Genomic DNA, 27,255 nt, shown 5'->3' with positions numbered 1-27,255 from the left:
GATATATTGAAAAAACCTCCCACTGTTCTTCCCCCCTTGAGGCATGCGACAAAGTTGGTATTTACCCCAAGGAGTAGAAAAGGCAAAGATATGCCTTACCTCGGGATCCAAGGGGATTTGAAAGTAACCTGCCTTCAGGTCTAGGACAGAGAAATACTTATTCCCGTTAAGCTGGGACAATATATCATCAATCCTAGCCATCGGGAAAACTTGTGTTTTCGTTATTTCATTTATCTTTCTTAAATCTAGGGTGATTCGGAGTTCACCAGAGTTCTTTGGAACCACGTGTATCGGGGAATTCCACTCTGAAGTGCTCTCTTCACAGATCCCCGCCTTAATGAGGTCATTAATTTGCCTTCTGAGGCCAGGCAAGTAGCTGTACGGGATACGGTATTGCTTCACGTTAATTGGGCGTTCCGAATTCACCTCAAGGGAGTGCATATAATCCTTGGTTCCTGATAACTCTGAAATCTCGTTAGCTACAGCATTCGGATACCTTTTTAATACATCGATGATCCTTTCCTTAACCCCTTCATTAAGATGGTCCAACTTCCATGATCCCATCTCGCTACCTAGGTCAGTATTTATGTTAATGGAGAAGTCCCCTTCCCTCCTTGAGTTCGTGCTAGTCACAATTAACCTAATTCCAGTTAGCAGCTCCGGGTGTTGGCAAATAACGTCCATGCCGAAAATTAAGTCATATTCCGCCCCGTTCGGGAAACTTAAACTAGGAGCCTTAGCGCTTACTTTACAACCATCCTCAAACGTACATTCAATCATTACAGCCTCATCACTTCTCAGGCGGGCCCCCGACATCCCACTTATACACGAGTCATTAAATACTACCCAACTCCCATTTTGCTTCTTTATATCCTCAGCTAGCTCATTTTTAATCACAGTCCTTTCCGCGCCAGTGTCAATCAGACAATTAATCTTGGTACCTAACATTAGGCCTTCGATTGTCGGTAATCCGCGTCTGGACAATTGAATTCCTTTGGTCAGTTTCAGCTTCACACTCTGGCCATCTGTCTGACCTTCCAGATGGCCTTCAATTAGTTTAAATGTCTACGCTTATCGCACTGCCTAGCAAAGTGCCCTTTTTCCCCGCACACATAACATCTTCTTTCATTGCCCCATTTTCTTTCGGGGTTTCCACCTCCCTTCATACACTCTGTTAATGACGCGACAGATTCCTTCAATTCCCGCATTTGTTCCTCAAGCCTTGCCATACGACTGTTCAGGCTGTCCTCTTTCTCAGATACCGAGCCCCTGTGCTCTGAATTCGTGCACACCTCGTTCATTACTCCCCTTCTCCCACAAGCTGCCTCAATCTTCTCCTCTTCCTCTGCCCCACATATTGCTTGGTCCAAGGTTTCCGGATGTTTTTGCATTACCTGCCTCCGGATGTCGGCATCCAACCCTCTCAAAAAACACTCTTTTACAGCATTATCCCAGAGTGGGGCCAAGTTACTGTTACGAGCTACGGCGCGCGAGAACAAAGACCTTATGCGGTTCCCGTACTCATAGACCTTCTCCCCTCTCTTTTGTGTTATTTTTAAGACTTGATTGAACGGATCTTGTTCTCTGTCCCTACGATCAAAACATTTGATAAGGCTCCTTTTTATCTCTTCATAACTTTTGATGCCTTGGTCCTTTAGATCGAAAAATACCGACAGCGGTTCCCCCTTAATCCGGGCCTGAATGACGGTGATTTTGACTGCCTCGTCCCAACCGGCGTGGGACGCCACGTCTTCTACAGTTTCAAAGAAGCGGTATATATCTAGAACATCGCCCGGCGAGTTCGTAAAACATGGGATCATCCCCATAAATCCCGTAACAATGGGGACACTAGTAACCCCCTCCATCGCCATTCTTGATGGTTCTACAGTATGATTTTCCATAAAAAAATTAAATTAATGACTGGGAACCGAATATATGGCAGCTCGTATACGAATACGATGTACATACAATAGGGCCTTGAACACAGCCGGATTTAAACGATACGGAAATGGGGAACACACGCTTGGCCGATTATTCACAATCGTGTCGCGGACGCCAATGTGAACTCCACAAGGCACGTGGTCTGCGGTTACAGATATACGATAGAAAGAACAAAGGGAAGGACAATGAAAAATCGGTAGACACGTGTGATCAGGCAAACAAAGGTTTATTTTAGTAAAAGAAAAACGCGGTACAATATATATCTCAATAAACAGTCCAACACCAGACAGTTATGGTAACAAATAACGAAATAGCCTGACGTTCCCCTTTCCGTTAACCTTCCTCACGCGAGGCCCCGTTCTTTTTCGACAATTAAATATAGATCCGAAAATAAAAATATTGTGGACGGAGTACCTAAGGGACTTGCAAGGGTTCTGTTGTAGCGGTCCGATTGTGTGCTTCGATGGGGAATCTTCTTCTTTTCGAGTCGCAACTTCCTTTCTTCTACCAACGGTCCACTCTCTTCTCGGTCGCTCTTCTCTCCTTTTTCGTCTGCGGTTCTCTCCCTTTCTTTCTCGAAAAAGTCCAAGAGTCCTCATTCTTACTCCTTACACCCGCTTTTATAACTCCCTCCAACTCCGTCACACTGTCACGGACCAATCAGACGCCGGAAACTTAGCCATCGGCTAACAGGAGGCACCGAGGAAGGAAACGGAAGGGAAACGGTACAAATTATACGCGCGACGCGACATAAACGGAAAACAAACAAAAAAAAAAAAGACAAAAATATAATACAATCATAGCCACGAAGTGCTACACATACAACTTCCAGCACATTAAGTATTTAATCACGAAGGTTTTGGCTTCATTCAGAAGCCTCTTCATGAAATAACAAGAGTTATAATTATCTGAAGAGGGCCTCTGAATAAAGCCATAAACATTTGTGATTGAATACTCAATGTGCATGGTAAACATAAACTAATTAGTATATAAAGTTCTAGTTTCTGGGATGTTTTATTGCCATCAGCAGGTTGAATATTTAACAAACAAAGATAGAACAGTAATTAAACCTAATGAAAAGAATAATTTGACATTAAAAACAAACCAAAAAAAGTATTTTACATATACAAGTGATATAGTATGCACACTAATTATTAGAATAATAAAATACTTATTTATTCAGATGTCAATAAAATATTAAAAACTATATAAATTCCACAATAAAATTAAGAAGATAAAAATTGCTTTTAATGAAACAAAAAATCAATAACAAAAGATTTCTCAAAAGTACTAATACATTTTTTTGTTGCATTTTTGCTCTATTAAAGACAATTTTTACTTTCAATAAAATTTACTTTCTTGCATTGGATATGATTTAATATTTCTATTTTTGTATAATTATCTGTGAACTTCTGTTTATAGAAGTTCACAAATGATTGTACAAAAATAGAAAAATTCACTAGCCAATAATTAGTAGCACATTTAATTACAGTAAGGTCATTTCATCTAAACTTGTTTCTCTATAAAGTAGCACAATAGCAAAATTATAATATCAATATGTCTCTCTAAAATATCTGTTACATGTAATCTAATATTGCATAGTAACAATCTTAATTATTAATGTATAGCTTATATAAGCAGAATTAACATCTGAAGTTCATAAACAGTTCCATTCAATTTTCTTTTGAATCTTAATCATTTTCATACATCTTTCCAAATATAATATAGAAATAAACTAATTAAGAAATGAAACATATTAATTTATTCACAAAAGTTTTGCATAAAGTACATAAACAGTTGTGACTTTTCAACAAGTTAAAACATTTTGATAATTTTTTTTCTGGAGATAGATACAATTGGATTGCAAAGAACTCACTTTATTTATGCAAAACAAGAAAACAATAAGTGCCAAAACGTATAGTAATTACGAGGGTCATTCAATAAGTCCTTAGAAAGTCCAATCGATGGCGCTCGTAGCCTCAAAAATGGCATGTTTTTTGTAAGCATCATGTCTCACTAGACAGTTGTGAAAGTCTCAGTCATATCCATCACATGGTTTAATTTTTATTGTCGATTGAAGCAAGAAACTTTTATTTATTTAGAAAAATGGAAAAAAGTGAGTTTTGAGCAGTGATTAAATACTTATATTTAAAAGGCTTAACACCGAAAGAGATCAAAGCTGAGTTGGATGAAGTTCATGGCACACCTGCTCCTGTGTTTGCAACTGTTTACAATTGGGTAAATAAGTTCAAACATGGTCATACATCCACAAAAGATGAACATCATTCAGGACGTTCAGTGGAAGAAACTACTCCTGAAATGATTGACAAAATCCACGGTATGGTTTTGAGTGATCGACGAATCAAAGTGCATAAAATAGTTGAGGCCACAGGCATATCACAAGGTACAGTGTTTTCAATTTTGCATGAAAAATTGGGTGTGAAAAAAATCTCAGCAAGATGGGTGACTTGTTTGCTCTCAGTGGAGAATAAACTTAATTGTGTGGTCGACTCTGAGGCTATTTTGGCACTTTTTCACACCTCTGAGGCTATTTTGGCACTTTTTCACATTTTGGAGTTTATGCATCAATACATAACTGTGGACGAAACGTGGATACACTATTATACTCCAGAGACCAAAGAACAGTCAAAACAGTGGGTCTTTGAAGGCGAAAGGGCTCCAAAGAAGGCGAAGACAGTGAAATCAGCTGGGAAGGTGATGGCCACAGTTTTTTAGGATACATGTGGAATAATGTACACTGATTACTTGGAAAAAAGAAAATCAATAACTGGAGAGTAATATGCATCATTATTGCACCAGTTGAGCGAAGAAATCAAGAAAAAAACGTCCTCATTTGAAAAAGAAAAAGATCCTCTTCCATCAAGACAATACACGGGTGCACACCTGTGCAGTTTCGATGGCCAAAATCAAGGAATTAAAGTTTGAATTATTACCACATCCACCGGATTTGGCCCCCAGTGACTTTTTTTATTTCCAAATTTTAAAAAATGGCTTGGCGGACAATGATTCACGTCAAACGAGATGGTCATCGCCCAAATAGATGCCTATTTTGAGGACCTTCCGAAATCTTACTTTTTAGATTTTAAAAAAAATTGGAGAAACACTTGGAAAAGTGTATAGAGCTTAAAGGAGATTATGTTGAAAAATAAATAAAAAAAATGTACCTAAAACAATTTGTTTTTCTATCTTTTCCTAAGGATTTATTGATTGACCCTCATATTTTAAAGCCATAAAATGGTTGAGATGAATTGCTTATGCAGGCATGCTGCACAGTGATTCACCATGCTAATTACAACGTTGTTTAAATTTAAATTGTCTTTGTCAGCAACAAGGTCTGTTCTTAAAGAAAAACAGAATGAATCCCTGAAGATTCTTTGTAGAGATTGACAGGATGCATCTTGCCTTCCTATATCATCCCACATATGCTAAGTGGATTCAGATCTGGAGAGCTTGCTGGCCACTTTATATGATGAATATTTTCTCTTGTAAAAAATTTATTGCACAGCACAGTCTTGTGTGTAAGTATTACCATTCATAAAATAGGAAGTCTGGACCAAGATACCTCTGAAAAGTGTCATATGAATTTCCAGAATGTTATATCTTTTTCCAGTAATGGAAAAACATGGAGTTAAGTATCCATAGAGCATAACTCCATATTATGAAATCACTGTCCAAATTGGTCTCTAATGTTAATGGGATTTTAGTAGGTCCGCCATATTGTGATCTAATGAGAATCAGTCAGTAAACAATGTTTTGATATTCCTGATTCCATCTTAAATCAGCCATTCTTTGTGAGTGGGACAAACCAACAGATGTCTGGCAGAGTTTATATACAAAGCCTCTTTTAGATAGTTTATCATGAAACTGTTATTCCTGAGGCCATTGATAGCTCTGCAGAGAATTGCTCCTAGACATATCCTTGTCATGATGTGGAGTTAATGTCAAATAAAAGTCCTGTTGAGGTTTTACTTCTTGTTCACTTTCTGTTTTGCATCTAATCTTTTTTATTGTCTAGAATGTTGCCCAAAGTCTAAATATGACATTTTGTGGCACATTTAATGTCCTTGATACCTCTGTCTGCAACTGATGTACTGATGTCCTGCCAATAATCTTGCCTTTTACTAAATCATTCATGTGGTGTCTGTGTCAGTATCAGTCCCACAAGAGCAAGGATAATATCCTTCTTGGTCACAGAGCAAAAACAGCAACAATACTTTCTGTGTAAGTAAATTTGTATTTTTTTCATAACTTCAAATGACTACCAATTTTTGTATATGTAAGGTAATTCTATACACAACTTTTCACTATTAATTGTGTTAATTTTTACAGTAATGAATTATAAATTTTGTTTTTGGAAACTAGTGTATCTAAATACATGTAAGATTTTAGTAGATGTGGAATCGTATCTTCTCTGAATATAAATTTATTGTCAATTAGCATTATGCAATTAGCATTAAGATAGTAAAACTTTTCTTGTATTTCTTATATAACTTAGATAAAAAATTATCTTACTATTTAGAAGCAATTAATTTGCATAGATTATTTATAAGTTTATTCAGTTTAAAACACTTTCTATTTTTAGGTTAATTTTTATTGCTTATAAGCTTTATTTATTATAGGCTAATTTGGGAAATTTAGATACATCAAATGAACAGTGGAAAATTGCAGGAGGAAACTTAGCACTCGTCCAGGTTAGTATGTTAAAAAGTGTATTATTTATAATTTAATATTAAAATTTAGATTAAAAAAAAATAAGATAGATAAATTCAAACATTATGAAAGATTTTTAAATGTTTATAATTTTCAAAATAAATTTATAAACGTCTTCAAGAAGTATTGCTAATTAACAGAAATTTTCTTTTATAAGGAGTTTTAGAAAAGTAAGATAATAAATTGTTTTTTCTTGGAAATGTGAGAAGGAATGAGCTGAAACAAGGTGGATAGATAGTCCCGTTCATAATCTTTGAAATGACCACCAAGCTAAAGAAATGATGCTGCTATCCAGTGGCTGAGTTCAGTTGCAAGATTGGTCCATCATGGACATTTGCAAAATAATTTTATTTATTTATTTATTTTTTGCAAGCAAAAGGGACATTGCCAGCAAAATTCATTGTGAATTGGTTTCTATCTATGAAGATAATGCAATGACAAAGTTTTGGTGCAACAATTTTAAAGTTGGACAGGTTGCTATTGAAGAATGACATAGGGAGGCAGGCCTTCATCCAGGAAGACTGAAGGGAACATTGGACATATTGAAGGCATTGTTTGTGAAAATTAATGAGTGAAATTGCATGAAATTGTAGAGATGGTGGATTAGACAACTATGTATGAAATTGTTCATAATTTTATGGGTTTTCACAAAGTGTATGCCTGTAGGATGTCTTGCAATTTATTAGAATGCCTGATGATCCCAGAATACTGGCCATAAGTTTGAGAACTGAGGAAATTCCAAAGAAATTCCAGAGTTTCTTTGGAATTTCTTGCACATAGACAATTGTGGGTGTTTCAGGTCATGGAGTCTTGTGTTCTCACTGGTGTAAAGTGACAACCCCATGTTTCATCACCTGTAACTACTGTATGTGAGCCAGAAAATTGTTACCTTTGACCCTGTATGTTGGCACATTCCCATGCATGATCAACATGTAGTTACAGGCAATGAAACATGGGTTTGTCACTTTACACCAGAGAGAAAACATACGTGATATAAACCAAATACAGTTTAATGAGAAATGTGTAATAATTCGGAGAACTGTGAATTAATATTTAAAGAAACCCCTAAAAATGGCTAGTACAGGTACAGTCCGTTTCAAAATTATAAACACACCCAACTTTTTTCAATAACCAAAACATTAACAATTATAATGTATTTATTATATTAGTATGTTGTTTACAACATCAGTTTAAACATTTTCTGAAAGTTTTAGAGCAATCTGACAATTACAAGAAAAATTATCACAGATTTTCAATTTTTGATTGTTTCAAAAGTATAAACACATGTACACAAAAAAAAACGATTTGTGATGTTTCAATATTTTGTAGTCCACCATTTGATTTAATTAGTTCAAATACTCTATCAGGCATACATTTTACTAGATTTTGAAGTTGTTCTTGTTTAATATTTTCCCAACAATCCATGATAGCTAATTTCAGTTCATTTACAGTATTGTATTGTCTGTTTTGGTCATAAACAAGATGACTTGTAATGCCCCAAACATTCTCTATCAGGTTCATATCAGGGCTCCGTGATGGCCAATCGATTACATTAATTTTTTTTCAGCAAACCAATTTTTAGTTGACTTTGATGTATGAATGACAGCATTATCCTGTTGGAATTGCCAGTTTTATTCCCCAATAAGTGATCCAAAAGTTATTAAATTTTGATACAACAGTTCTTGATACTTTTCTGAATTCAATCTACCTTCTATAAATACAATATCAGTTTTACTTTCCCATCCAAATCCTGTCCACACCATCACAGATCCTCCACCTTGCTGTCTGTGCGATCTGACTTCTTCATTCTTCTTCAAATCGTGTCAGTAGTAACTATAACTGTCAGGTCCATCCAAATTTCACTTTTTTTCATCTGAAAAGACTATTTGTTTCCACACCCCTTTCCATGTCATCTTGTCTTTCGCCCACTTTAATCTAGCTGTTTTGTGCAATTGTGTTAATTTTGGTTTTGCAGCCATTTTTGTAAATTTGGCATTTTTATGATTATGCATACATCTCCATACAGTTGCTGGTGAAACTGCAATTGGCAATGTTGATGCTGCTTCTCTGACAGACAACTTGTTGACCGTCAGTAACTGATAAACCTTTCTTTCATTTCTAGGGGTAAGGAGTTTAGGCCTTTCACATCGCTTATTTCTACCATAATATTCACCCTAAGTTAACACATTTCTCACAGCATGTGTGGATCAATTTATAGCTGCCAAAGTTTATCTTAGAGATTGTCCTGGTCCTTTTTGTTGGTAAATTTCATATATTTCCAACTCTGTTAGTGTTTTTCCATGAGGCATTGGTTTAAATCACAAAAACCATTTAAAGTTGGCACCATGTTTTTAATAATAGTTGTCACCAGAGGGAAGTATCACTCAATTAAACCAATAATTAAAAAATAAATTATTATACTAGTTTTATGCACCTGTGTTTATACTTTTGAAACACTCAAAAATTGAAAATCTGTGATCATTTTTTCTGTAATTGTCAGATTGCTCTAAAACTTTCAGAAAATGTTTAAATTGATGTTGTAAACAACATACTAATATAATAAATACATTACNTGAAATTTGTCAACCAATCAAAAGCATAATTACAATTTCTGAATGTTAAATGGATAGATCAATTAGAAATCATTTAACTGATACTGGAATCAAACTTCATGAATTTCATTTGTAATCTAAACTTTACAGTATGTTAGCATTGGACTGGATTTTAAATTAATTAACTTCATAAATTTCAGTAATAATTCATGATATCAGTAATATTAAATGTTATGCTGCTCTTCTGTCAAGACTACAGAATCTCTGTGCCTGCAACACACAATTGATCACTGACATATGATCATTTTAAGTGGGTAAAAAATGCTTACACCAATACTTTGTAATGTCTCATGTAAGAATTTTTAACACACGTCTTAGGGCAAAATGATAGGAAATGTAGTTTAAATAACTTAGATGAGAAAATACCTTTATCGGATTTTACTGTACATTAAAAGACAAATCAAATGAAATTATAAACTACAGTCGACCCCCGTATAAGATCATTGATTATTCCGTTTTATATGAATTCCATGTTGTACGAGTCACTTAAATTTTACAAATATGTGAGCCGTTCACAGCCCGGTACATGTATTTGTAAAATCTAAGTGGTTCGTACAACATGGAATTCATATAAAACGGAATAATCAATGATCTTATAGGGGGGTCGACTGTAGTTTATAATTTCATTTGATTTGTCTTTTAATGTACAGTAAAATCCGATAAAGGTATTTTCTCATCTAAGTTATTTAAACTACATTTCCTATCATTTTGCCCTAAGACGTGTGTTAAAAATTCTTACATGAGACATTACAAAGTATTGGTGTAAGCATTTTTTACCCACTTAAAATGATCATATGTCAGTGATCAATTGTGTGTTGCAGGCACAGAGATTCTGTAGTCTTGACAGAAGAGCAGCATAACATTTAATATTACTGATATCATGAATTATTACTGAAATTTATGAAGTTAATTAATTTAAAATCCAGTCCAATGCTAACATACTGTAAAGTTTAGATTACAAATGAAATTCATGAAGTTTGATTCCAGTATCAGTTAAATGATTTCTAATTGATCTATCCATTTAACATTCAGAAATTGTAATTATGCTTTTGATTGGTTGACAAATTTCAACAGTTAAAAATTTTGTATTTGAATTTGAAAATTACTCCTTCCCAAAATTTCTTGCTATGATTAATTAGAAGGAAGAAACAGTTGACTAACATTGATTTCAAAATCAGCATAAATAGATGGTCTCCATTTGATCTCTCTATTTTTCAACTAGTTCTGTGTCTTTTTATCATACTGTAAGTATCTTTATACACATATAAGATATTTTTATATAATGTATTGGCGTAAATATTATATGTTTTTCCTAGACTCTTATATCTTATAAGCTTGCAATAAAAATAAGAAGCAGGTCACTCAAGATTAGTACTTTAAAATGCTATAGCTATTATATTTCATTGTACCTTTTCTGTAGTCAAATACCTAGATTAAAAAAGCTTAAGACATTTTCCCAAGATAGTCTCTTCAAAAATCTCTTAACAAGATTTTACTGTATGTATATATAAAAGACAAATCAAATTATTAATGATAATTATTACCATTACAGTGTCAAGCAATAGTTGTGGGATTTCTGGCATCTGTATTTGCCATTGTTGTTGATTGGATTAATGCAAGAAAATTTGATATGAATCATGCTGTTCTTCTCTGTGCTAGTGCATTAATTACAGCTTCAATTGCAAGTGTTGCTTTAGGTAATTTTTTTGTTTTAGTCTAATGAATTTTTTAATCTTATTTTGACAATGAAACTTATATATCAATATTTCATTTATTTTTAGGTATAGTGACTATGGGTATTGTAGTATTTGCTCGTAAATTTAAAATCAATCCAGACAATGTATCTACACCAATAGCTGCTTCCTTGGGGGATATGACAACTCTAGGTTTGCTTGCTGGAATCAGTGCTCTTTTATTTCAAAGAATAGGTAGCCATTTGTCATGTTTATTTTGTAATGAAAATTTGTAATAAAAATTTGAAAAATGAAAATTTGTAATAAAAACATCAATAATATATTGATGTTTTTATTACAAATTTTCAAAATATGTCAATGTTATTTATTTTTATTAATATGTTATAATGCATACTTTTTCAGATGTAGATTTATGGCTAGCACCTTCCTTAGTGGTCGTCTTCATGCTACTCATTCCTTTATGGGGTTTTATTGCTCGAGGAAATAAATATACAGAAAAAGTTCTTTACAGTGGATGGATTCCAGTTATTAGTGCTGTATTAATTTCTAGGTACTAATTTTTATAAAGTATTTTAATAATTAAAACTTTGTTGATTTAATAACATTATGTATGTACCTTACTTGTTTCAGTGTAGGGGGATGCATTTTAGATTATGCTGTAGAACGTTTCAGTGGCCTTGCTGTTTTCCAGCCAGTTATTAATGGTAAGTATTATTTAACTAGAAATTCTTCCATCAAGCATGACTGAATATTTTTTTTGAGAAAGTAGAGATGAAGAATTGAGAAGAGCTTTCAAGTTGAGCTGGACATTGTGATGCTGTTTCTGCAGCCTTTCATGAAGCCATTCTTACTTAATGTTGCTCAAGTCCTCATGGCCTTTGGGGGTCTCACAAGGAGAGCCTACGGCTTTGGGGTAACGGATTTTGATGATCTTTGGTGTAGAGGTAGTACACGATGTTAGTGTACTATCTGTAAAATACTAAAGTGCAATACTCAAATATAATCGAGAAAATCGAACTTAAAGTTTTGTTAGCACTTTATATATAAATTATACGTACTTCTATTCGAGCATTCTGTGGCAGAGTGGTAACGAGTCTGATTCATAAGCTTGAGTTCTCGGGTTCGATTCTCGCGTATAATTTTTTTTTTAATTCATAAATACTTATAATGTATTTATTTATTTACTCATTCATTTATTTCTTATTATTTATTTATTTTAATTTAATTTCTACTATTCCAAGTCTAATATTTTTATACTTTTGTTGACAATAACGGCGCATTCTTGACACCTATGTGTCAACTTTCCCATCTAATTGTTATCACTAACGGTGACCGATCTAATTCTCACTAGGAGCGTTTTTTCTATCGGAGTTCTTTTTCACTCACTCTTTAACAGTTCGTTTCTAAATTTCGACACGAATAGACGTATTTGTGTAGTAAAACTTATTTTGAAAAATTATTTTATAATCAAAAAATGTCGTCAAGAGAAGCAAGTTCTTCACGTTGTGACGAAAAAACTGTTGATGATAACTCTTTATACAGTGATGTAAAATACTAACTTGTAAAGTGCAAAACTCAAATATAACCAAGAAAAACGAATATAATTTATTGAAGCAATATTATATAATTACATATCATTGTCAGATGTACATGATCGTGAATGATACTTATGATAAAAACATTCAAAACAAAAATTCTGTCTACACCAAGAACAACAAATAAATGCTGCTTTTTTAAAAGGTATCATCAACAGTTTTTTCGTCACAACGTGAAGAACTTGCTTCTCTTGACGACATTTTTCGATTATAAAATAATTTTTCAAAATAAGTTTTACTACACAAATACGTCTATTCGTGTCGAAATTTAGAAACGAACTGTTAAAGAGTGAGTGAAAAAGAACTCCGATAGAAAAAACGCTCCTAGTGAGAATTAGATCGGTCACCGTTAGTGATAACAATTAGATGGGAAAGTTGACACATAGGTGTCAAGAATGCGCCGTTATTGTCAACAAAAGTATAAAAATATTAGACTTGGAATAGTAGAAATTAAATTAAAATAAATAAATAATAAGAAATAAATGAATGAGTAAATAAATAAATACATTATAAGTATTTATGAATTAAAAAAAAAATTATACGCGAGAATCGAACCCGAGAACTCAAGCTTATGAATCAGACTCGTTACCACTCTGCCACAGGACGCTCGAATAGAAGTACGTATAATTTATATATAAAGTGCTAACAAAACTTTAAGTTCGATTTTCTCGATTATATTTGAGTATTGCACTTTAGTATTTTACAGATAGTACACTAACATCGTGTACTACCTCTACACCAAAGATCATCAAAATCCGTTACCCCAAAGCCGTAGGCTCTCCTTGTCAGTTGTTCTTATTCGTTTAGATTTAGAATTTACCTGACCAATTTTACTCTTACTGTTTCCCCTAGGCTTTTTTTTTTTTTAATAGCGAGTCATTTTAATTCAAAGTTGATAATTTAGTTCAAAGATGAATTGTACATATGTTAATTAGATGAGTGATAACACTTTCTAAATAATGGGCTTGTTAGATTGTTACTTCTGATTGTATAATAGAACATTGCATGGTCACTGTGGAAAGATTTTTTTTAAATGTATTATAGAAGCAACATTTTTAAGTTTAAATTTTGAATTTAATGAAGTTTAAAGTACACCATTTGCCAAAATATTTAAAAATGTATAACTTAAGGGAAATTCTCAAGCATGAACATCACTTGGTCACTGACATCACTGCAACAATAGTGCAATCACTGATCCAAAATCAATAAAACATTTATTCTATAGCTAATATTTTTTTAAAATAAGTAGACTATACTTTCCATCAGAACATAAAACAAATATAATCAAAATTTAATCTGGATTACACAAAAATTGCAACACACACACACACACTTACTTAATAAAATGCATGGCAACCAATAATACAATAGTTTCAAAAAGATCAATTACATTATCATTATTACTGTATAATTAAATTTAATCATAGATATTAGATGGTTGGATGTCTTGAAGCATCTAATTTGTATGCTACTGTGACAAACCCAGATTCAAGTTCTGCATGGATTTTTCAGGGTATTTCATACGCTATCCTTCATCCTCTGTGATTTAATCAGAATAAAGTATAGAATATTGCACTCGCTATCACTGCCTTTCATATGTTGAAAAGCAGTGCATCAAAGACTAGTTGCATGACCGTGTTTAAATGTGGATTTTTCAAGTAAGCATATATGAGCTGCTCAGTTGCCAAATCAATTAAGTTCATAAAACAAAAAGTATAAAAATTGATAATATAAATTTTTTAAAATTTCTTTTTTAAACTTTAAATTTAAATAGAATGTATTTTTTTAAGTTGTTACATTAAAGCTATGTTTTAATATAACAATATATAAAATTAATTAATCGAAAAATGTTAAAATAATAATGATTATATTAAGGATTTACAAATGGAGTTAATTGATTTGGCATGTGAACAGCTCATATATAACTGTCCAAGACAAAGTTATATGCTGAATTTTGCTATAATTGAACAATTCTATCTGGGTACATAATTTTTTTGTCAGTGAGTATATACTCAGATAGATAGATAGATAGATAGATAAGAAATTCTGTACTCTTATAGACAATCAAAGAATTTCTATACAGCCCTTAAGTAGCAGAATTTCAAGGGAGTGAATATTAAGATTTGAATTTGGATCAGTCAGAGAAAAGTTTATTTTTAAAAAAACTAAAGCTTCCACCTAGATTTTTTTTTGCTTGACTTGATTATACCTCTAATTAGCATGTAATAAAAGCCTTCTCAATGTATATAATTGAAGGTGATTTGATTTTCTTGAAAATTAATAAATGTCAGAATCAGTGTTGTGGAGTTGGATGTGTTTGAGCAGAGTCGATAACTTCAAGGTCAGTGTCAAAGAATTTTATCTATTGGTAAAATGTGAAGTGAGAAAAATACTTTTTAATTAATTAGTACAGTAAGACCTTGTTTAATGCTGATACGATATAATGTGGTTTGCCATTCCATTGATTCATCTATATATATATATAGGTGAAATATAGGGACACATATATATATAAAAGTGAAATATAGAGACACACACGTCAATTTTATATATATATAAAATCGACGTGTGTGTCCCTATATTTCACTTTTTAGCCAAAACTACACATCGCACATGAATGATGTTTGTATGTGGTAGTAGCCCCAAGTCTCCATTCGTGCACTATGATGGTTGCGTCTTAATAGCTATAAGGGTGCAGGAGATATGGGGGCTTAAAGTGGTTGACTTTGAAGATTTTCTATTTCGATTTTAAAAATGTTTGAACCGTTTTAAATTCGAATTGGTTTGATTATAGAACGATTGTAAATGTTCCAGAAAATTGATCAAATTAAAAATAGTTCGTTTGGCTGGACGTAAAAATTCTCTAATTAGTCTGGAAACGGGGGACCTAATTTTTGCATTCTGTGCTATAAGGGTGTGGGAGATATGGGGTTGAAAGTGGTTGACTTCGAAGATGTGTAACAATGGAAGTGTCAACAGTGGAAGTGTTAACAATGGAAGCGTTAATATAAAGCAGCATGCAAGATTTACAGGTGGTTTTTTCGGGAAAGAACATATTTTTAGACTCATGTAAAAATTCTCTAATTAGTCTGAAAACGGGGGACCTAATTCTTGCATTCTGTGAAAACGGGGGACCTAATTCTTGCATTCTGTGAAAACGGGTAAGAGTGGCTATAGTGTAATTATCTTAATCTTCACTATTGTTACTTTTTGCCCAGCGAATCGGGTCCTTGCAGCTAGATTCTAGATTACTTAGAAAAACAGTCTTTTATATATAAAAAGAACTATATTACATACAAATAAAAACCCAGCAAAGCAGGTCCTTGCAGCTAGTATATAATACAATTATTCCTGAACACGAACCAATTAGCAAAAGGTGACAATTTGTCATAGTGCTGTACTTTCTTTAAATCTATGTTTGTTTGGTGAAAATTTGGAAAAAATATAACATCATGGTTGCCATAGGTAATATCAACTTCACTTGGCAAGAATTAACTGATAAATGCATGAACAGTGTGTGGAAGAAGTTATGGCTGGAGGTATCCAAGAATTCTCAATGAGAAGAGCCTATCACTTTATCATGAGGTTGACTAAATTGTCAACCTGATTAATACAGCAGGATATTGAGAAGTTACCTCAGGTTTCTGGTGAGAGCCTTACCAATGACGACCTTCAAGAACTGGTAGAACAAGGAATTCATGGAGAACTGGAAAATAGTGATTCTGTAAACAAAGAACCCAAAGAATTTCTCTACAGATTTCCTTAGTGAAAGTTTGGTAACAATAACTGAAGTTGTTGATATTGTAGCGAATGATCCAGATTTTGAAGGGAGTGCAAAAGCAAGACGAGACATTTTGGATGTGGTCTCCTGCTACTGATGTTCTGATGTTTGCTTAACAAAAGAAAAAAAAAAGTGACGAATTAAACTACATGACTTTATAGCAAATTACAAGAATTTCAGAAAAGCCAGGACCTTCATCACAAAAAATGAACATTACATTTCTTTGTGCATATGTTTGTGTTATTTAACATATATTATTATGCAAATTAATATAAAAATAGCTTAAAATTAAAATAAAATCTGCTTATTTTTGGCTGTGTGTTCCTCTTTTCCTATTTACTGTGTTAAAACGACCTTGTTTAATGTTGTTTCATTTAGTGCTTTGTTGTCTATGAACATATCCCCTGCATTAAATGGGGTCTTTATCTAAAGAAATTAGTTTCTTAGAAAATGGACATTTCAATAAATTTAAACGTCAAAATGATATTAAATAATGGTCATTACATAGCACAATGTTATGTGTATCTCACATGACAAGGTCTATTATACTTTCAGAAAATGGCTTTTGTTAATTTAAGGTTTACCAATGGCTGAGTGGATAAAACCACTGAACACTTCTAGTTAGTCATAGGATGTGGCTGGAAAGTAAACACTTATGATATCTCTTGGAAATGCCAAGCTTATTTTTTTTTACTAATTTAAGTAAATAATGTTTTCACTGCCTTTCTGTTGGTTTTGAGTTATTTATGACTATTTATTATAGCTTTCATAACATAATTTAGTCTTAAAACAGTCAATAGTAGGGTTTCTCATTTCCCGGTCTTTTGCTTGTCCCAGGATTCCGGGATAAAAGTGAACTGTTTCCCGGGATCCCGGGATAGAATCAAGTTATTTTTAAGGTATACAAAATATCTTGAAATTAAATGATATAATTATTTTTCATTTTTTAAAGTAATTTTAAAGCTCTGTATCATCCAAAATCATATTAATAATGCTGTGTAAGATATATAATAAAAATTACCTTTGAATTACGTAGAAATTTTCACAAATAGAAAAAATTTATTAAAGTTTGCTAGAAACTGCATACAACAACAACAACAAAAATGCTTTGAATTGAGTTAAAAATTAAAAATTGAACTTAGATCAGACTTATAACTTAGAAGGTAATTTTCGTTTTTTAAATAAAATATAATACAAAATATTGTAAACTTTTGATCACCTTTGCTTTTTAAAATCTTATAAAAGATTTTAAAAAGCAAAGGTAATCAATACTCCGATCACTCACTCTAATTCTTATTTTAGTAATGAAAAGTCTTGCTACTGAAAATGCCCTTTCCTATTCAATTGATGCGATTGGAATTGTGTTAATGCATTTAAGAGAAGACAGATATTATGTGTTTTTTTCACCTGTAGCCTGGAAGATTTCGAGTTTGTTTTCGAGAGTGTAGTACTTCTTTTGCTCTCTAGTATTTTTGATTTGTCTACTTCGGCTACTTTAATAGCGGCATCAAGCTTATGGCTCAATAATTCGGCAATTCGTTTGGCTTTAATAATCAGGTTTATGAAGAAAAACTTCATACTTGCAGACTTTATACTCGTTTGTATCTTTGCCCAATTTGCACAATCTGGCGTTACGCATTTATTGAAGCTACTGGGCATGGTTAAAAATTAAGACAGCGTAAGCACAATTATTCCATATATTACAAGTAAAGAATTTTCGGAGTCCTGGCACAAATAAGCTACGTATTGATTATCGACCAAATGTAACATGCCATAACGAGCAAAAATTTAAAAAAAAAACTAATAGATAGGTTTAAAATTAATAAATACAAATGTATTCTGACAGTGAATGAGATAATTATGCTTTTTATTTGCAAAATTTCTTAACCTTAACACAAAATAAGAAAAAAAAGTGAATTTTTAAGAAATTTGCTGGGATTTCCCGGGTTAATAAAACAACCGGGATCCTGTTTGAGAAACACTAGTCAATAGAAAAACAATGGAAAAATAAAAGTAAGATCAGAATATAACTGCAACAAATTAAAAGAATGATATAAAACTGTAAAATGTAATTAATAGGATTGTGTCAGCTTATTATTCACTGGTTTAAGTTCTTGGCACGATTGCACCTGTTGGTTCAAGTTAGTTGATTTTTTTTCCAAATTTTATATTTTAAAATTATACTGTATATATCAGTTTAGTCAACTATGAGAAAATTAACTACTCTTGTAGTAGCCTAAGTGAAGAAATTATTTTACGGACCAGTTTATTATGTCATTCATCAAATCATTGTTTTTTGTTTTTTTATTATATTTAATTTTTTTTTCTTGAAAATAATTTATTAGAGAGGTTGTGGCTGAAGTTTTCATCTCTAAATGTGAACGTCAAACGTTGAGCACTGCCATTCTGTATTGCATTTGGAATGTCATTGGAATCATGCTCAAAATTCCAAATGCCATTGTCAAACATCTAGGCTTACAGGATGGAGGCGCTTAACATTTGACGTTCACGTTTTAGAGATAAAAACTTCAGTCATAACCTATCTATTAGTTAATTATTGATTTAAATGTAAATGGAGTTCTTTTGACTATTAAGATATAGTGTATTTCTTTATGTACTCAAAAGTTTTTCCAAGGTAAATTTGTTATATCCATTTTTTGATGCTCACCATCAATTTTAGTACAACATTTTATACAGAAATTTTAGATAAAAATATTCAGATACCCACTGGTATCTTTCTTATAGAAAAAGGAATTGCAGTGAGACATTTTAAAAAAGGTACGGTTGGAGTCACACATTTGTTTACTGACTCTACTACATTGTTCAGAATGAATATGCAGGTTCACTTGTAGTTAGTTAATTAGATTACAAAATTTTGAAAGATTCATATATAATCGTGCTTTATACATTGATGATATTAAGATATTGTATTTATTGAATTTTTAGTTTTAAAACAGGATAAATTTTAATAATGAAGTTGATTTTTCTGTATTTGTTATTGTTTAGCTATTAATAGATTGATTTGAAACAGCTTATAGTATTTTATCTTACATCAATAATATATAACTTGCATTTAGCATGAAAAACTTTTTCCTTATTTTGGAGAGAGATTTTATAATCTAAAATTAGTTAATATATAATTTATCTGTTTTATACATAATTCTTTTATAATATTTAAATGAAATTTCACTGTTTTTTTTTAATATCATAATTAGGAGTGGGAGGTAATCTTGTTGCAGTTCAAGCAAGTAGGATTTCAACATATCTTCACCAGAGATCAGAAATGGGTACTTTACCTGCTACTGAATCCAATCCTTGCATTAATCCTTGTTCTGTATTTTTTGGTAAAAGTGAGTATTTTTTATAACTACTTTTCTATGTAATATTTTTCAAAAATATACTGTTCATTTATTTTCTAAAACTTATTTCAGATGCTCATGCTAAAACAGCTCGATTACTTCTATTCATGGCATTACCTGGACACATACTTTTTGCCTATGTTATCCGCCTTTTAAATGCCGGCCATACATCATTGACTTTTCTTTTCTTAGTTGTTTATCTTACTGCAGCATTATTGCAGGTAAGGATGTAGGAAATTATATTTTTTTTCTTATAAGAAAATTTATCTTATAATTACAGAATATTAACAAGAATACAATTAGCAAGCCTTTTATTAAATATATTTTAATCCTTTATTTGAATTTGCAAATTATAATAGCCTATTTCATACAAATTTCTTTTAAAGTTATTGTAAGTTGTTTTAAATAAATAAAATTCAAAATTTTTTAAAATTTGTAAATAAATTATTTCATATAAATTTTATTATTATGATTACATATATATGCTATATATATAAAATGTAAGAATTTTTGGAAAATTTGGAATTTATTATTTTGAAATATTTTAGAAATTATGAATTTTAACACATTTAAAATTGATATAGTGAATATTGTTAATGCTAAAATGATCACTTTTTATTTTGGACTCCTTAAAAACTTTGTTTTAGCATTAATGAATTTCACTTTATAACATGGAGTCAATCATCATGATGAATAAGTTAATTTTCTGTATAATGTAAAACCTGAATATAATTTAATAAATGATTGTAAACAAAAAGAATTTAATATTAAAATTTTAAGTAAACAATCTTGTTACAGTTATTCCCTGATGCAAAGTTTTCATATTGTAGATTGTATCATGAAATTTGTAGCAATGAAAACAATTTAGGCTACTTAAAAATGCAATATATGTTAGCTAATTAGAGAATAATTTATATTTTGATAGATATTATAATAGTTTAACATATTAAAGAAATTTTTATAGCAGTTGCACTCACTTTTATATTTTAAATTATAATCTGTGCAGTGAAAGAGTAGGCATGATATCAGCTTGTGCTGGAAGGTCTGTCAGATGAAAGGGAGACATATGACTCCCTTACATTTTAGCAGTAGAAACATGGATCTGATCTCTTTCGACTGTTTTGTTGTAAAAAAAACTTCCAAAACATTCTTACATCATCTTTATCATAAATAATTTTGATTGTGTTATTTTTATACAGATTTTATTATTCTTAATTCTAACATACTCACATACTAATCACATGTCTCCTTTTATCCCTTTCATCTGACATAGATCCTTACAGCTCAGACTGACCTATATCTACCCTTTAGCTGTGTGGATTATAGTATTAGATAATAAAACACACAAAAATGAATTATAAATGAAAAAATTATGGAAATCATTTATATTTAAAAGATAGTCTACAATTATCCTAATCAAATAATCAACACACTCAACTTAGTATGATTCAGTTCTTAATATTTCAGAGTATAAAATTTACTAATTCTACTGTGATCACCTAACTTGTAGACAAAACAATATGTCATAACAAGAAAAATTTTCAAATAAAAAGTTTAAAATTAATTGAATTAGGTATTCTAATAATTAGTGTGGGTTATAAATTTCTTTAATAAAGGCAAGTTGTAACTGATAGATGTTACCAGATATATTTTAGCAATCAGTAAATGTATTTATGTCACACAATTCACATATTCCATTGATAGAAAAAACAAACTTTACAGATTAATTGATTGACTATAAGCTAAAAGTTTTTTCTAACCATAAACTGAATCTAGACTAAATATTAAATATGAAGACAGGTATTAAAAATTTTAAATATGGATTAAGAAAAATATATATATGCTAAGTTATATATGTAAATGTGTATTTAAGCATCTTTGTATTGATATAATGGGCTGTAATAACATGAAAATATTTGCAATTTTTAGGTAACAGTATTGTTGTATACAGCACATTGCCTTATACACTGGATGTGGAGGTGGAGGATTGATCCTGACAATTCAGCAATTCCATACTTGACGGCTCTGGGTGATCTATTGGGAACAGCATTACTGGCTGCAGCTTTTCAACTGCTCTATGTTTTAGGAGAGGTGGAAGCTCAGTGAAATATTATCATTATCATCTTTTAGACCAAAATTATTTAAAAATACCCTTAATAAGGCTAATACCAGTTTGTATTAAGTTGAAATTAATAACTCATCTTTATTCATTTATGATGGTTTAGCATAACTTATTGATTCCAAATATCAATAGCTCTGTAATTTATTTGTATGATCAAATAGTGCTTAATTCTGTGATCGTTTTATCAAATGCATTGTATGGTTTTTGGTGTTCAGTTCCTGTTATATTCTAGATTGTCTATTTGATTAAATTGTAAATGGTGCTGAACAGATGTACATAATGTAATTGAGTGCATGTGCAAATATTAATATTGTAATTGTTCAAAAAATTTTGTAAAATGTATATAAAGAGATAAAAAAGAGATAGAGGAAATATAATGAAATGTCCAAAACCTTGATAATGCTGATAATATTGCACAAATTAACAATAGGTATTTCATAGAAAAAAAATATTAGCATGTTTTGTTTATATTTATTTCTCTCTATTTTTTTATTTAAGTTCTATTTTCTACTAGTTATACAATAGTGATTGTTGTTTTTGATATTCTTGTGAAGAATATTTTGCTTTTATTTTTCCTTTCAAAAAAGTTTTATTTTAAATTAAATTTAAACTTTTAGTGATTCTTATAGTTCAAGATAGGTTTTTGAATTTTTGAAGTTATGTCATACTCCTTATTTATAATAATTTATGGAAGATTTTTTTAAAAATCTAAGAAGGATATATTCAATTTAAACTAAGTTATAGAAAGTTGTATGAATTAAGTTTTTTATAATTATGTATTATATATAAATTGAAATTCAAATTTAAGTTTTTAAGTATTTTAAAAGGTAATAGACAGTATTAGTTATCACTTTTCATTTTGGTTATAGGAGAGCACCAAATATTCAAATTATTGTAGATGTTTTTTAGTTGTTTAAGAAAAGTCATAACACTAAATAAATTTTTTTATTATTTCTAAGAAGAAATCAAGGAAATTTTAAAAATTTCAAATTTTTAAAACTTCTTCAAAATAAGAATTGCCTTTTATTTCTTAATTCTTTATGTACAGTACATAAAAACTATTTATACTATAGAACTTTGTTATATATGTAGACAATCTGATAACATTATTGATCTAGATACTGGGTCCATGGATCATTTTAAACAGAATTCACTCTTTAAATCCATAAATTTTGCAAAAGAAAATTATTTCCTAGACATTATAACTTTGCACAAACATCGAATATATTCAGTATTTGAAACTGAAAAATCTAACTTGTAAGTACTTAGTCAATGTCCATTTTTTCAAATATCTGGTATCAATGGGGACGAAAGTAACAATGTTCTATTGTATGACTTTGTATGTACTAATTACAAACATATCTAAGTTTGTAATTGCGAAACTTGAAATTCTAACGAATTTATACATTGAAGAATTTCAGAATTTTATTATATGGAGTGCTTTTATTTATATTAATTTGTTTTTAAACAAATTTAGCACTCCATCAAATCCTTTAACAAGTAGTTTGAATAATGGGACTCTACTGTAATATAATAATTTGTACTTAATTTATTCAAATGATTTATTATAGCAGAATGTAATTAATTTCTCGATTTTATTCATGATAATTAGAATTAATAGATTATTTTTTAAAATACTTATTTATTAAAAACTTTTACAGTTTTAAGTTTTATTAAATTTATTTTAAAGTAAATCATGTTTTAGAAAAATTAAAATTACATTTAAGTGTAGAACTGATTTAGTATTTTATTGATTGTAAATTTTTGAGATGTTGAGAATTCTTCCATGCTATGATATATTTGTTTTTAGTAGTAATGTTTGTTTATCTCGAATGTTTCCTTGAATATAATATCATTAATAACCAACACCAATGGCAAATGAACGATTGCCAAGAAATAATTGCTGTATAGTAAATATACAATGATGGATTTTTCCTATTTTAAAAAATTCTAATTGTGGTAGATAAAGTAATGCACTAATTATTTTTGTTATAGACATTTCACAATTTTAGAAAAAAAAAGGAAAAAATAAGTAATTGCACAACACTGTTGTGGGTAATATGGCTGTGATGTTTGCTTTTTATTTTCCTTTTGTAGAGAAAAAGCAATATTGACACGAAATAAATGACACTTTGGAGGAATTTAAATTATTTTTGTGTTACCAATACTAATCCATTGTATAAAAAAATAACAATGAAAGATAAACGAGGTTGTGACCAGAATGTGAACAGTTGTACGATGATAATTTGTACGGGAGGAAAAAAAATCAATTTTGTGATCTGTCATCACCAGTTGTATTATTATTTTAAGCAAAAAAAAATATATATATATATAATTTCCGGTCGTCTCTAACAATAGAAAAAGAAATCGACGGTGTTATAAGTGTGGCACCATCATTTCATTTAGAGTAGAATATTTTGTGGTCATTGCAATTGGGAATATTCGTTTGTGTTAGGATTTTAAATCGAATATAATCTCGGACTCCCAGTATTAAAAATGCTTACGATTTAATTGAAATGTTTTATGTCGTTTTATGTCAAAGCAATCATGGCATTGTAAACCAGAACGGATTTAAGAACATCTAAATACTGTAGATTGTCCAATCATTTTATGTACCAATAGAGTAATTTCTCATGTGCCTGGAAATCCCTTTGGCCATCCGGATAATATGGGTATCTGTTACCTAATACGTATCACGAGGTGAAGGTTATCTAAATGATCCAACTAAACTCTGTTGGTGTATTCTAAGTCGTCCAATTAAAGTGTTTAAAAAATGAATCTTTTTTTTAAATTTAAATATATTTTCAGACTTAAAATGCATTCATATACGCGATCGTAACAGATTTAAATTAATTAAGTTTAGTCAAAAGTTTTACTTTTAACTCTGATCACATATGTTTTAATTAATTAAAAACATGCAATACGTTTATTTGCATTAAAGTGGCGATATATTGCATGCTGCATAATGAACTCGAAATATATAAAAAACATGCAATACGTTTATTTGCATTAAAGTGGCGATATATTGCATGCTGCATAATGAACTCGAAATATATAATTACTAGGGGTGGCCTCGCTTCTTATTCCTAATATGGACTATTCGTAATAATTTTGTGACCATTCTCGGCGCTGCCGCTCTAATTTTCTTTCTTTGTGACGGGAAAAATGTGATAATTGAAGGTGAGGTGAGACCAAAAAATCGACTGTTTTTAAAGTATAATAATTTATCGAAAAATTGAAGTAACTTGAGTGTTATATACTGTGCCAAATAACCAAAGAAATCCATGATTGACCAGCTTTTTAGTAGATTTGATCGATTATGTTCTTTGGGTACAGAATAAATGTTTTTGGCTTAGAGGAACTCCATGGTCGAATTTGTGTAGTGAGCGAAGCTTTGTCAGGCCAAAAGATGAAATTGTCATTTTGTTGATGCTTGTTAAGAAGAGATTAAAATTTTTTAAACATTCGTTTTATTACGTATCGGCATCAATTACAAGAGATCCCTTCTTTAAAAAAAAGGCTTCAAAACATATGCTGGTGAAATGACAATGTACAGCATAACTTTTGTTTCAAATTTCTTCTTAAATTTGTACTTCATTTCAGGAGGTGCTTGATTTTCATTGCTTGCATAGTAAATTTCATTTCTTGGCATTTGCGTGTCGTCTCTTCGGCATGCAAATGCTAAGAAATGTACATTTGTAACGGTCGGCTTGCTTCTACTTCCTGGCCTACTTTTCCACGTATCAGATATTTCACACTTCTTCAAAATATTATATACTGTACAGTTGATTTGCTATGGCCTCCGGCTAAAAATGCTCCTCCACAATTTTTGAGTGGTTCGCTTTATTTTCATATATTTGTACAGAGTGCTCTTTGAATGTGGCCTCTTTTGAAGTTATTTTTCCGAACTGACTCGCGAATGCTCGAAAACTTCACGTGCTGTAACTGAGCATTTGTAATGACGTAATTTTTGGCACGAAGATTTAAAAATTTTTGAGTTCAAACGTTATGATGCTTTAAACTCAGTCCAGATTTTTTTGTCTCATCCCGTTATACTCTTACATTTATAATGACGATTAATGGATGAATATGTTTCATTCAGTGAATAATAAATGATTAAAAATTCATATAAACAAAAGATACAGGAATTATTTGCAATCGTAAAATTATTTTAAGAATATTTGTCAAAATACATTATTCTTAAATATAGAAAAATATGAATAAGAATACTAATAAAAATATCTTAAATTATTACAAAATAATATCGATTCATTAATAATTAATAAAATTAATTTATAAGAATAAAATTTTCAAATAAAACAGTTTATGAAAACTTTTGAATTATATTGTAAACTGATTATAGAGTATTTTAAAAATTTATATCTTTTTAAATTTAAATTTCTTTTAAAGACATTTTAATATTCAACATGACTTAAGTTGAATCTATACAATAATAACATCCTACACTACTACAAATATTCTCGTATATATTTAAAAACGATGCATAAACCCCTTTAAAAATACACACATGCTAACGCTACTCGCTAGTTTAGTCTACCGGACGACCCATCTAGTTTATCTAGTAGCCATGATAAATTATACAATATATACTGTATATGTATGCACCTGTAAAAGGAGAGAATGGCATTACGAACAAAAAATGAGGTTAAAGTATTTTTTATTAATATCTATTAGTTTATTTGTCATTTATTACTGATTAACTTCAATCATTATAAACTGTATTTAAACAGGGTTATGAGTAAGATAGTGAAAATACTGTTCTTTTTTTCTACTATAACGAACACCTTTTATGGACTTTTCTCGTGTCAGAAATTTGGGATGCGAATTAGAATCAGACTTAATGTAGCCATATTTGCGTCCGATAAATCGCGTGTATTACGACGTCGGTATTGACATAGTACACTAGGGTTTTAATTTTGGCTTTGATAGTCTTTCGAATCACAGCAAGCCTAGTGAACGACATCTATTGTCCAACGACGAATCTTCTACAAAAGCTATGTTTAAACGGAGGGTTAATTAAAAAGTTGTCTTTTAGTATAAAAACTCGCCGATGTTTTACATTCAAACACATTTGAGTAAGTGATCCAATAGTGGCATAACAGATGTCCAATTTATATTCCACTTCAGCCCAGTGGCGTAGCGTGGTGGGGGCGGCAGGGGCGATCCGCCCCGGGCGGCACTTTTAGGGAGCGGCAAAATTTCACAATAAATAATAATAATATCTTGTAAAAATTTGAACTATTTCATTTCATATTTTTGTCGTACCTACGATTCGGACCGATTGAAATGAGCACGGAATTTTTCATTACTTATTCTGTGACGAAACTGAATTTTAGTCTTTTAAATTGAGATACCTAAATAAGGGGGCGGCGAAATTTTCCTCCGCCCCGGGCGGCTGA

At 31.0% G+C, this 27,255-nt stretch overlaps 1 protein-coding gene across 2 annotated transcripts in view; it reads left to right on the top strand.

Moving 5' to 3' along the window:
• The window catches only part of LOC111613330 (solute carrier family 41 member 1-like), a 92,755-nt gene extending 69,312 nt beyond the window's left edge, over nt 1-23,443 (top strand). For both annotated transcript variants that reach the window (XM_023354681.1, XM_023354682.1), the window contains exons 5-12: nt 6,582-6,653; nt 10,837-10,981; nt 11,066-11,212; nt 11,381-11,528; nt 11,609-11,682; nt 19,570-19,704; nt 19,786-19,934; nt 21,643-23,443. In XM_023354681.1, the coding sequence (XP_023210449.1) occupies nt 6,582-6,653; nt 10,837-10,981; nt 11,066-11,212; nt 11,381-11,528; nt 11,609-11,682; nt 19,570-19,704; nt 19,786-19,934; nt 21,643-21,819 (1,047 nt within the window). In that variant the 3' untranslated portion in view covers nt 21,820-23,443. The remainder of the gene's footprint in view (nt 1-6,581; nt 6,654-10,836; nt 10,982-11,065; nt 11,213-11,380; nt 11,529-11,608; nt 11,683-19,569; nt 19,705-19,785; nt 19,935-21,642) is intronic.
• The last annotated feature ends 3,812 nt before the right edge of the window (nt 23,444-27,255 follow it).

This window comes from Centruroides sculpturatus, unplaced genomic scaffold (assembly GCF_000671375.1).
Source record: "Centruroides sculpturatus isolate CEXI.00-Female unplaced genomic scaffold, Cexi_2.0 scaffold1796, whole genome shotgun sequence".
Classification (NCBI taxonomy): Eukaryota; Metazoa; Arthropoda; class Arachnida; order Scorpiones; family Buthidae; genus Centruroides; species Centruroides sculpturatus.
The sequence above is the reverse complement of the archived record's forward strand: the minus strand, read 5'-3'. Positions and strand labels throughout refer to the sequence as shown.